Raw genomic sequence first — 12,675 nt, forward strand, 5'->3', positions numbered from 1 at the left:
CTCTTCACCTCTTTCATTAGCTGCTTCATTTTCAGGTGGGACCCTCTAAAACAGGTAAGTAATCATTTTTTGTCATCTTTCTTTGGTATTCCACTGGACTGGAGTTTAGTTTAGTTTTTTAGCTACATGCTTTTCCCCTCTCCAAAGCAGTTACTTGTTCTTTTCATTTAAGAATACAGCCCACATTATTATTGAATTTTTCCTGACTGCCTTCAGTTGTGAAGTCTTCCTGTTCTCCTCTGTGTGGCATAGGCTCTAATTTTTGTTAGTAAAGTGTGAAATTTCCTGAGTTGTCTTTCTTTTCCTTTAGTGAGTTGGGCATGCTGAGCCTTGTTTACAAGATAGGGGAGGGTAGAAGTGTTTTCACTTCCTGCAGAGTCTGGCTAATTTGGTCCGGAGGGCATCAACAGTGAAATGGACCTGTCTTATCCTTTCACTTAGAAGTTGTTTTGTGCGCTCCCTAGAATCAACACAGCTCTGTGTCCCCTGACCATGAATCCAAGGCACAAACTCTTAGGAACGACTCTAGTTTGTCTGTATCTTAGGTTGATGCGGAGATTGTTCCTATAATCCGCTAGTTTCCTTGAGTCCTTTTTATACTTCCACACCAATTGAAGGGTGTTCCTCCCAAAGTTTAGGGCAATATGTTGTGAAGGTTCTCAGTCATTGTTTGCTAAGTTACTGTTTTACAAAAAGTAAGAAAAAATAGTAAAACACTATTATTATTTATAAGACCCCAAATTATAGTTGCTTGCCTGAACTGCTAAACTGAATGTTTTCAGTGGTTGAATTTTGTGTTTGATTAATTTCTGGCTTTTCAGAGTAGTCCAATGTGCTGCATCATATTTTGGTATAAAACTATGAAGTGAGTGTAAGTTCCTCACTCCAGTTCAAAATGGTTGCACATCGAGGACATACTGAGAAGCAGAGACAAGTTTGCATTTTCTTTTTTATAGCACGTGGCATGATAAGCACTGTTTGTTAAGCACTGTTTAAACAACTGAAAATGTATTTCTTATTACTCATGTCTTTTTCATTTACTAAGAAATAATTTGTGTGGGGAAACAACAGAAAAAATGCACAAAAATGCTTTCACTTTGAATTTTAAAGGTGTGTCGATAATACCCACAGTAGAGTCAGATGAATGATAATGATAATGTGTGCAATGTTAATTCCCTTTGAAGATGAAACAACGAACAGGTAACACCCACCCGCGAGTCTATAAATAATATAAACACGCCGTCGACTCACATAACCTTCAGACGGAGAACCTGAAAGGATCGCAGCCTCACTTTCTAAACAAAGCAATGGCGCCAGTCGATGTTATGAACCCCCACTATGGGTGGGGGTTGAAGAAAAATCCCCACCTGCTGAAAGGTAAGTAATATAAAAACTGAAATAAATGTGTAATTATTAGTAATTTAATGAGTCTATATTCAAATGTCTTTTTTTTTTTTTGTCCCGTTTGGATCTATAGCCATCAGAATTGTTGTCTTGAGGCCAAGAAAGATGCCAAGCGGATTTATTTTACCAAGTGGATCATCATGGCCTTGCCATATTGGTCCATTTGATTGACCTTTATTATAATTATGAATTTATTTTCAGTTGCTACAAACGGGACAGACATGACTGTGGGATAGGACAGGGGGAAAGAATGAAAGAAAGAGAGGGAGAGAAAGAAAACCAAAGGGGAGAAGAGACGGTGAGAAGGGGGGGAAGAAAGAAAAAAAACAACAAAAAAACAAAACAAAACTCCTGGGTCACCTGTATGGAGAAAAAAAACAGAAGAGAAAGCAAACAACAAAGAGCAACATAATAAGAAAAAAAAGCACCATCACAATAAACTAGCTAGCAGTAGATATCAATAGTTACTAAATAATAAACGATATTGTGCAGCACGCAAGATAGACAGCACACAGTGTGCTTTGAGGCAGCAGCCAAGAAAGCTGTAGTCCGCGTCTGTGAATACCCGTGTGTACACCTGTGTGCATACCTGTGTGGATCAGCATGCTTGCATTCCAAAGGTTTCTCCATGTAATGATCTGCTAGGGAGTGTGGGGGGGCCACAGCCCTGTCCTTTATGGTATCAAGCAGGTATGGAGGAGATCAAAACTCCAGACATCCAGAGGCCCCCAGAACGCAAGAGACCAAGGAAGACCCACAGAGGGGCAGCCGCGCCACTGTCCCAGTTTATTCAAATGTCTTAAAACATGTTTGTTTGCTATTTACAAAAAAATCTGTGAAATTTTGTGAAGCGAAAGCACGTTCACATATTTGTTTTTTGTAATGTTGTACCTAGAGATACACTTAGGTATCAGATAATATGAATAAAATTGCTGACCTGCTAACTGCTACGGTCACCTTTATTTTCTTTTTTTTAATTTTTAAAATATTCTCTGTTGTGGTTCACTCTAATGTATGGTATAATTATTTAAAACGTATTTGTAGCTATATTTAGTCTAAAAACTGCAAAGTAAAATTCTCTCTGTTCTGTGCTATGTGTGTTTAGAATACACTGAGAAATATGTAGGAAAGTCACTGGACCACGACTCTGCACCACTGTCCACTGCCGAGCCTGGCTCAGCTGAGCAGGTGGTGAGGAAGGTAAATAGAGGCTGAAGGAGTCCATCATTAATTTGAGCTTTCTTCACATTTTAAGGCTCCTGTCACACCTATACTCAGCGCTGATTTAATACTACATGGAAACAAAGATATAACTGTCACCTCTTATAACCTTCAGGTGCTCCTAAACAAGGCAATGTGTGAAATCTTCGTTATCTTGGCTAATGGTCAAAGGTGTTCGATGCTCCTAAGCGCCATACAGCTGCAAGAAATGATTGTGAGCATTTTCAAAGAGGAAGTGAAGAAAATGCTCATCAAGAAAGGTAAGTAACGTAAAACAGAAAATAAATACATTAAAATTATAGTTATCAGCACTTAAAAACTCTATATTCAAATTTCTTAATAATTTCTTAATCTCTTCATATATTATATTATATTATATTATATTATATTATATTATATTATATTATATTATAGTTACTAATAAAACGGCTCAACTGCTAACTGCTAAGGATCACCTTTATTTACAATCAAACTCTCATGCAGTTCACTCTAATGCAGGGAACATAATATAATTATTTATGACACATTTGTAGCTATATTTAGTTTAAAGGCTGCGAAGTAAAATCCTCCCTGTCCGGTGTTATGTGTGTTTAGGATACAATAAGGATAATATCAGGCTGCTGGCTGATGACAAGCCACTGGATGATGACTCTGCACCAGTGAAAAAATACGGGATCAAAGCCGGCTCAACTGTACAGATGGTGAGGAAGGTTAACAGAGGGTGAAGGAGTCCATCATTAATTCATCTGACTACATCAAATTCATGAATCATAAATACACGTAAAGAAAAAGATGCACGATTCTGATTGAAGTGTAGCATCTTTTGCTTTTGCTCCCCTTTGCACTTTTGTCACATTTTACGGCTCCTGTCATACTTATGCTAATTCTTTATTAAACTGAATAGATAATAATTCATTGAAGTGAACATTTTTATCTGACATCTTTATTTTAATATTATATTTTTTAAAAAACATGAACTAAGTCTGAAGTTCCTCACTACAGTTCAAAATAGCTGGACGTCGAGGGCTACCTGAAAAGCGGTGACATGTCTCTAAAATATTTGCGTTTTCTTTTGTCTCCATGATATGTGGTATAAAAAATGTTAAGCGCTGTTTAGCAAAGGTACTAACTGTTACCTCTCATTACCTTCAGACAGACAACCTGGAAAGATCACAAGTTCCCCCCCTAAACAAGGAAAATTGTAAACTCGGCATTATCTTGCCTGATGGTCGGAGGTTGTCGATGATGCTGTGCCCCGGACAGCTGCAGAGTATGACTGTAAGCCAGTTCAAAGAGAACATACTCAGAGTGTGGGCCATCCATGGTAAATAACCAAAGAACTGAAAACTGGTACATTAAAAAAAAAATTATGACCTACAGTCCTCAATGAGGATGTGATCAACTGACCCTAAAACATGTTTTCTTTTTGTTTTTTGTTGTTGTTTATTTTACAAAAAAACTATTAAATGTTGTGAATAGGAGTGCAAACACCTTCAAAGATTTGTTTTAATTTTTTAATTGTTGCACATACAGTTACTCAAACCTGTTTAATACTGTGTGTGTAGGATACACTGAGAAACATGTCACTCTGCGCGTTGAAGGCAAGACACTGGACAACCCCTCTGCATTGCTGGCTGATTGCGGAATCAAAGCCGGCTCAACTGTGCAGGTGATTAAGGTTCAGGGAGGCGGAAGGGGTCCATCATTAATTTGAGCTTTCTTCTCATTTTAAGGCTCCTGTCACACCTATGCCCAACACAAATTTAATATCACAGGGAATAAATTATAATTCATTTCTGTGTAAATGTTTAGTTTACATTTTTATTTTAACTTAATATTTTGGTATAAAAACATGAACCGAGTTTCATCACTTCATTGCAAAATGGTTGCACTTAGAGCATTCACTGAAAAGAGAAGACAGGTTTCTAAACTATTTGTGTTTTCCTTTTTTTATGATATGTGATCTAATAAATGTGTTAAGCGCTGTTAAACAAAGGTAGTAACCGTCTCCTCTCATAACTTTCAGATGCTTTTAGAAGTCTTCATTATCTTGCCTGATGGTCGGAGGGTGTCGATGATGCTGTGCCCCGGACAGCTGCAGAGTATGACTGTAAGCCAGTTCAAAGAGGACATACTGAGAGTGTGGGCCATCCATGGTAAATAACCTAAGAACTGAAAACTGATACATTAAATAAATAATGATCTAACCTACAGTCTTTAATGAGGATATGATCAACTGTCCCTAAAACCTGTTTTCTTTTTGTTTTTTGTTGTTGTTTATTTTACCAAAAAAACTATTAAATGTTGTGAATAGGAGTGCAAACACCTTCAAAGATTTTTTTTAATTTGTTGCACATACAGTTACTCAAACCTGTTTAATACTGTGTTTGTAGGATACACTGAGAAACATGTCACTCTGCAAGTTGAAGGCAAGACACTGGACAACCCCTCTGCATTGCTGGCTGATTGCGGAATCAAAGCCGGCTCAACTGTGCAGGTGATTAAGGTTCAGGGAGGTGGAAGGGGTCCATCATTAATTTGAGCTTTCTTCTCATTTTAAGGCTCCTGTCACACCTATGCCCAGCACAAATTTAATATCACATGGAATAAATTATAATTCATTTCTGTGTAAATGTTTAGTTTACATTTTTATTTTAACTTAATATTTTGGTATAAAAACATGAACCGAGTTTCATCACTTCATTTCAAAATGGTTGCACTTAGAGCATTCACTGAAAAGAGAAGACAGGTTTCTAAACTATTTGTGTTTTCCTTTTTTTATGATATGTGATCTAATAAATGTGTTAAGCGCTGTTAAACAAAGGTAGTAACCGTCTCCTCTCATAACTTTCAGATGCTTTTAGAAGTCTTCATTATCTTGCCTGATGGTCAGAGGCGCGTGATGCCTCTGAGCGCTAAACAGCTGCAAGAAATGACTGTGAGCCTTCTCAAAGAGGAAGTGCTAAAAATGCTCATGATGAAAAGTAAGTAACCTAAAAATTGTTAACAAATAAATAAAAATTATAATGATCAGTGCTTAATGACTCTACATTCATTTTTTTTTTTTTTTATTTAAAAGAATCAATAAAATTTTATGAAGTGCAAATGCCTTGGAAGATTTTTTCTTGAAATTATTTTTTATTATTATTCATAATAAAAATATATTATTATATTATTAATTAACCGCTACGGATCACCTTTACTGACAATCACTCTGATGTGGCTCACTTTAATGCAGGGAACATGGTATAATTATTGATGACATATTTGTAGCTATGTTTATTTTAAAGACTGTAAAGTAAAATCCTCTCTGTCCTCTGTTAAGCTGTTGTAGGATACACTAAGGATGTTTTGAAGCTGCACATTGATGGCATGCCACTGGACAACGACTTTGTACTAAAAATCAAAGCCGGCAAAAAAGTGCAGGCGGTGATTATGGTTCATGGAGGATGAAGGAGTCCATCATGAATTCATGTGACTACATCAAATTTACAGGATATACCGAACCATAAATACATGTAAAGAACAAAACACAAAATTCTGATTGAAGTATTGCATCTATGGCTTTCCTTCTCCTTTGTACTTTCTTCACATTTTACGCCTCCTATCATACCTATAGTCAGCACTAATTCAGTATTACATATTAATAATGATTAATTGAGGTGCAAAAGTTTTGTTTTATTTTATTACCAAGTTTCTGGGGCTTCTGTTTTCGCAGTCAGAGGTGTGTGCCTGAGATGGCAATATTAGGATTATTTCGTCTCACTGACATCACATAGATCCACTGTCTGAAACAGAGGATACAAACAATCAGTAAGGAAGCTCGTATTATTATTATTACAGGAAGAAATTAGAATAAATGTAACTATACACAGACGAACCTTCACAAAGTAAATACTGAAACAAAGGAACACACTGATTGTCAATTTCCTATGTGATACATTATCTTTTTACAATGTACATGAATAAATGCACATCACCAAATGTTATTGGTTGGCTCACTGATGTCTGTATGTAAACATTGTGATTGACAAATGATCCTAGATTATATTTTAAAATGTAATTGTTCATTTTCTGTGACATGTTTTGTTCAGTTAACAATCACAACGATTAAGTAAATCTTTTTCAGAATATATTTAATGACTCAAAGCTAAATGTGGAAGAAATAAATAGGAATCTGGCTTCCTCGTGGTTTGCATCATTTAACTTTGATAAAATAGAAGACTGTCTCAGAGAAATCAGACTGTCAATGAAAAAATTAAATGCAAAACGTTCCATTATGTAACCTCAAAGAAACGTTCTCTGAGGAAATTTTCACCTTATCCTGATTATTATACTAGTTTAGCTGTTTCTGTAAATACTTTAAAATCAACATTGGGACAACTAAACCACATTTTCTGATAACAAATTTAAAAAAGAGATCATATTTTACATGATGATTTTTACTTATCTGCATGGGCTCTAAGTAACGTCATGGCAGGAAGAAAGAAAAATCTACAAGCTTATATCAAATGAGGTGTTGCTAACTTGTTCAAATCCTGGCGTTGGAGCTTGGACAATTCAGGCCAATATTTTACTCAAATACATCAGGCCACATTTAAGTATTTTGTTATGATCTTTAATTTGAGTTTCTAGTTATAATCTTAATTATTTTTACCCTTTGCTCTTTTCACCACACCAAACCAATAAAGGACCAAACTGCCTGTCCATTTCTTGCTCCACTCTCCCATCACTTATTATACATGCCCTCAAAATACTTGATATCTTCCAATCAGGGCAGCAGTTCATCCCCGAAAAGTGGTGCTGATGGGCGCTCCACCCATTCAGCTGGAACCATGGCCAGACTTTAGGTGCTGATTCTCATCCCAGTTTCTTCACACTCAGCTTCATTAGCTGAAAATGAGTGAGCGAGGAAAAAAGCTTGTTTTGTTACACCAAAAGAAGAAGCTTAAGCTCTTGATACCTCACAGTCCCTGAAGTGAAGTGAAAATGTGTGGAAGAATCTTTAAAAAAAAGTTAACTTCTTTAACTGGTCAAACGGTGTAATTGGTGCATGACTCACATCACAGTGAAGCCGTTCATTACCTGCACAAACGTCGAGAGAAAAATTGTGAATTTAGAAGATCTTGCCCTGCAAGCAACAACATGCTAAACTGTAGAAGTCAAGCTTTTATTGCTTTCAAAGTGAAACCACATCATCTTCAGACAAATTTAAAGCTTCGGTTTTCATAGAATTATCTGCACTCTGTTCATTTGGATCCCACCTGTTATCCTTCTCAAATTTGATCAGTAAACACAGACACGGACCTCTGCACACACCAGGGAACGTCCCCAAGACTGTTTTACTTTGTTTTTGTCATTTTCATTTTCTTTCCAAGAGTTACAAGAAGTCATACGACTGCACTTCTATGGTTTTACTTTATATAATGAGAGTCTTAGTGCTGCTGCGAGTGGAGATTTATTTATGTGATGATTTATGGGTTTTATCACTTTATATTTAGTAAACTACCGCCATGAAGTCAAAGTTGATCTGACCGGTGACGCTGTGTTTCTAGCATTATGACCTGGATTCATTATTTTATTTGGAGAGTTTTGGGGATTATTGTGTTACTTCTACAGTGTTCTGAATATGCATCAAACTGGATGTTAGAATTATTTAATATGAATGTTTGTAAAATAGGACTGATGAATCCACTCAGGGCCACCATTTGGCACAACCAGGATGTAAAGAAGCAAAAACCAAACCAAGCATTGTTCTGGTTACACAACAAACATTGATACAAACAGTTCTCGTTAGTAGGTAGTTTCCAATTTGCAGCTCAATGACCGTGTTTGAAAGCATGTTGTAAAACCAGATTTACTTCTACACTTAGCTACGAGGCATTATGATGAGCATCACTTACATGTTTCAGCTGTAGTTGAACTCTTTCATTTACAGATCATCTTGGGTTCCATATTTAAATCTTAGTGCGTATTTTCTGTAATACACTATTTTCTGTGGCACAACGACCAGGTGCTGAAGGCAGTGGTTGAGAGTTTAGCTTCATATCACTATCTAAGACCTGCTTTTCTGAGATGTGTGTTATATATCATAAATCATAATGTGGATTTGAGGAAACAGAAGTTCTTCTGTAAAATATTTACCTCAGTGCAATTCTTGCTGTGATTTACATGTGAATACGTTAACAATGATTTTAAATGATTTAAGCAGAGTAAAAATCATACAATCATTCTGAAACTAGAAATTTAGGTTAACCGTCAAACAGCTAAACTTTAATCAGATTAAGAGTCAAGTAATTTTATTTAGTCCATTATCAAATTTTTTGGTACAAATGAAAAACAAAAAATTGTTTTCCTGCATTTCCCAACTCAACAGCATAAAGTGCTGAAGCTTTCTCCTGCTGAGACTGTATGAGTAACCTAACCTAACAATAATGAAATTATCTGTATTTTGATACTGAATTATTTTAGCAATAAAGTCAATATTTCATTTGTACCACATTTTATATAATGTATAATGAAGGATCTTATTTTTAGATGACAGTGTTCACTTACAAGAACTAAGGAATAAATAAAAATCCACAGGAGTTTTCTGGCTTTTCTTTACCACAAATAAATCTTTATTTACATTTTAGTAGTGTTTAAGTAGTGACATTGATTAAACATAACTAAATTTTTCTAAAAGAAACCTTTTCTCTAAACAATTTATCGCCATGTAGCTTGAAATACAAACAACATGTGTGATAAGGAGACAATATATGTTATACATGTAACTAACCAGAGGACAGCATGTGCACACACAGAATGTTTAACCTTATTCTAAAGTTTTTTTAATGAATGACATTAGATTTATGCAGGTTTATCATTGGACTTCAGACATGAGAGCTGTAAAGAACACATTTGATATTAAATGTCTCACTAATAAAACACAATTTTTATTCATAAAGTGATGTTATTAAAGGAGAGAATTTAAAACACAGCATAGTGCCATTTACATTTAGAAAAGACGCTCTCAATACAAAGAAAGTGAAACATATCAGCCTTGTGTCTTTCCCATTATTTCTTCTTCCAAACAGGTATAGAGGTCTGCCTGGGGGCAGGAGTGCACCTGATCCCCCAACATGTACTTGAGTGCTTCAGACATACAAAACAAAATGTCCCATTACATCGAGGGCAAAAAACTGATGGGCAGCCCTTCTTGCTGTGCTGCAACAGCAAACCACAGGTTGGACAGGCACGGACTGAGGGACACACACGGATTCCATACTCATACTCATCTCCATACTCGGACTCATACTCATCGTCATACACATACCGATTTAATGTGATATCTGGGCATTTTTTTAGTGTTTCTAGTGACTCGTTACAGCAGTCATCATTTTCACAGCGGTCTTTCCGAGGCCGTGCACCCTTCCATTCCCTCAAACACTGCCAGCAGAATTCAAACGGCCGTCCTTTTACTGCTGTGCACACTTTACAGAGGACATTCAAATCTGATTCATTTGCTCTCGTCACAGTGGATCTGCAGCCAGGACACTACATGGAGACAGAGGTGGGACAATATTTGATATATAGCAAAATGTCTATCAAGTCTATATTCACAGTATATATAATATATTGATGAAACACTTACCAACTTAGTAGTAAGTGTCTGCCTGGCAATGTTAAATTCCATGGTTTTTCTGAAATACGTCTTTTCTTGAGGGTCCAGAAGAGCCATTTTACAAACCTCTGCAAAAGTCCACTCAGCACTACAACCAGACCCACCACACACAAACCTGCTTTCACCCTTTATTAAATATGGAGAGGTGAGAATTAATAGACTCGCATGTTGGAAACAAAACACTAAACAATTCGATGAGTTTTTTTCAGTAGGTTATTAACCCTTTCATGCATGAATTATGACAACCTGAATCTGGATTTTTTTTTCTTAAATATTTTTATTCATCTTCAGGCATGAAAAAAAGATTTTTGACCTTCATTTTTTTCAAACATTTTCTTTTTCGAAAGAGTTTTTTAAACTCAATACACGTATTGACTTATGAATTGAGTATGAAGTGACACATCAGTGTCCAATGTAGTGGTATATGTGCAAGTATACCATCAACACTGACACAAATACAAAAAAACAGCCTTTGAATAACTGGCCACTATGCATGAAAGGGTTAAAACTACAAACACTCAAATATTTCATCATACATCACAACTGTATTGCTATATGTACAAATTATGTACAAATTTGATGAAACACAGAGTTATGATGCTATATTTTGTCTGAAAGCTATTTATGTTCTTTACTCTATAGAAACACTGAAATGATCACAGCTGTAACAGTACAGGTGTAATTCAAAGCTACACTGAGGCCTCACAGAGGGCAGATCAGTCAGCCAGCATGCACAAGTACAAGTTACAATAGAAAAGACGGAAGCTGAACATTTCTGACTGTTTGATTTGTTTCCTTGAGAGCACAGCAGGTTTCTGCTAAGAGAAGTTCATGAATTTACAGAGCAGTGTGCTGCTCTGTGTTGATTTAAGTCAGCGTAGCTTCTTTCTCATCTACATGACAGTAAACATTACAATCCAATTCACAACCACAAAAAACAATGACATATTGGGCACTGTTTTCATTTTTCTTTATTTATTCACGTTGACATAACATAAAAATCCTGTTAAAAATCAACACAACCCTGCATGACGCTGTTATTTATTTATATATGTCTGCTTGTTTATTTTAGCAAAGCCAAACTTTAGTGGCCTACCTGGTCCAACAACTTGCGACACCAGTTGGTGAGAGAGGTCGGGGTCACAGCGTGACCACAGGACATCTGAGCTCTGCGAGATTTGAAGTCTTCACACAAGACTGAGAACAATCACACACAAGCAAAACAAATCAGTGTCAAACATAAATGAATGCTAATGCGTTTTGTTTAACTTTAGTGTCAACGCAGGTAAAATATTTTAATATAATGTATATATATATAATATGTATGTATATGTATGTCTGTTCGATGTCACTTTAAAAAGTGCTCAGGTAACAGGCCTACTTACAGTCCAAATCATCTTCTCCATCGACAAACTTAAGTGTCTTGTCGCGAGGGTCGTAACACTTCTCCTGTTTTGTTGGCACGCTTGAGGGCGTGAAAAACAAAACAAAACAAAAAACAGATTAAAATGAACACTTTCGGTTTCACTTCAAAGAGACATAATTTCGCTGGAGGCAGATAGTCGCACACAGTTTCTTCTTAACATAAAGTTTGTGATCAGCGCGAAGTTTAAAACAATAGAAAAAGTCAGTGAAATCAGAGCAGCAGATGAAACACACACACACACAACAGTGACTGAACCACAGTGTTACCTGTGTCGCGGAGGCGGGAATGCTGGGGCCATCGTCGCTGTGTCCACGAGAAACTCCGTGTAAGGGTGACAGTCATCTAGCAAGATGGAAGCAAACCTTCGTCTCAGTAAAATATCTGAACGCTCGCATAAGGCCGGGTTGAACATCTGGCTTGGCTTTTACTGTCTCTGTTCACAGAATAATATCCAGCGATGGACTGAGAGTCGCTTTGGTCCGCTGTGAATGTAAGCAACGATACTCCTCCCTCTCTCTCTCTATTCGGGCGTGTGTTTCAGGGTAATGCCTCTGAAGGTGTGAAGAAACTCCAGTTTAGGCTGATTGCCTGAGTTTACAACAACGATATTTGGTTCACACAGGGCTGGACTGGGACAAAAAATAAAAATAAAAATCAGACTTTGGTCCAGAAGACCCATCATGATCGCTCAGCAAAAAATTAAAAAATAAAATTAATTAATTAATTAATTAATTGATGAAGTTTAAAAATTTATTACATTTAAGACAAGGTAAAAAAATCACATTGGTTGTTGTTGAATTAATTCTTAGTTGCACTGCAGTGCCGCATAATGATTAAGTACGTTTCAGCTTTTAGTGAACTTTGAATGTGTCACTTCCTAATCACGTCTCGATAGATAGATAGATAGATAGATAGATAGATAGATAGATAGATAGATAGATAGATAGATAGATAGATAGAT

The 12,675-nt window shown here is 36.3% G+C and overlaps 1 protein-coding gene and 1 pseudogene across 2 annotated transcripts; one reads left to right on the forward strand and one right to left on the reverse strand.

Moving 5' to 3' along the window:
- The first annotated feature begins 1,184 nt into the window (after positions 1 to 1,184).
- On the forward strand, positions 1,185 to 6,724 carry LOC147335658 (uncharacterized; annotated as a pseudogene). The gene is made up of 10 exons (XR_015128606.1): positions 1,185 to 1,377; positions 2,510 to 2,604; positions 2,741 to 2,885; positions 3,220 to 3,326; positions 3,778 to 3,949; positions 4,191 to 4,294; positions 4,652 to 4,781; positions 5,019 to 5,122; positions 5,480 to 5,609; positions 5,951 to 6,724. The product of XR_015128606.1 is annotated as an uncharacterized LOC147335658 (transcript).
- Positions 6,725 to 9,237: 2,513 nt separating this feature from the next.
- Positions 9,238 to 12,598, reverse strand: LOC147335659 (uncharacterized). Its single transcript, XM_086287521.1, has 5 exons — positions 11,981 to 12,598; positions 11,674 to 11,753; positions 11,385 to 11,485; positions 10,259 to 10,414; positions 9,238 to 10,161 (listed from the first exon to the last, which is right to left on the reverse strand). The coding sequence occupies exons 1-5, from the start codon at positions 12,124 to 12,126 to the stop codon at positions 9,682 to 9,684; spliced, it is 963 nt and encodes a 320-aa protein (XP_086143647.1). The 5' UTR covers positions 12,127 to 12,598; the 3' UTR covers positions 9,238 to 9,681.
- Between the last annotated feature and the right edge of the window lie 77 nt (positions 12,599 to 12,675).

Source organism: Aulonocara sp. 'chitande type north' Nkhata Bay, linkage group LG3, assembly GCF_057382095.1.
Source record: "Aulonocara sp. 'chitande type north' Nkhata Bay isolate Kocher_YH1m ecotype deep benthic linkage group LG3, A_spYH_male_GT1.1, whole genome shotgun sequence".
NCBI classification, from domain to species: Eukaryota; Metazoa; Chordata; class Actinopteri; order Cichliformes; family Cichlidae; genus Aulonocara; species Aulonocara sp. 'chitande type north' Nkhata Bay.

What these genes read in the sequence shown, in the direction of transcription:
- LOC147335659 (XM_086287521.1), bottom strand. Translation starts at nt 12,126, where the DNA reads ATGTTCAACCCGGCCTTATGCGAGCGTTCAGATATTTTACTGAGACGA. An exon ending in TTCCCGCCTCCGCGACACAG is followed by an intron (nt 11,754 to 11,980) that starts GTAACACTGTGG and finishes CACGCCCTCAAG; the next exon opens with CGTGCCAACAAAACAGGAGA. An exon ending in GTCGCAAGTTGTTGGACCAG is followed by an intron (nt 10,415 to 11,384) that starts GTAGGCCACTAA and finishes TATTTAATAAAG; the next exon opens with GGTGAAAGCAGGTTTGTGTG.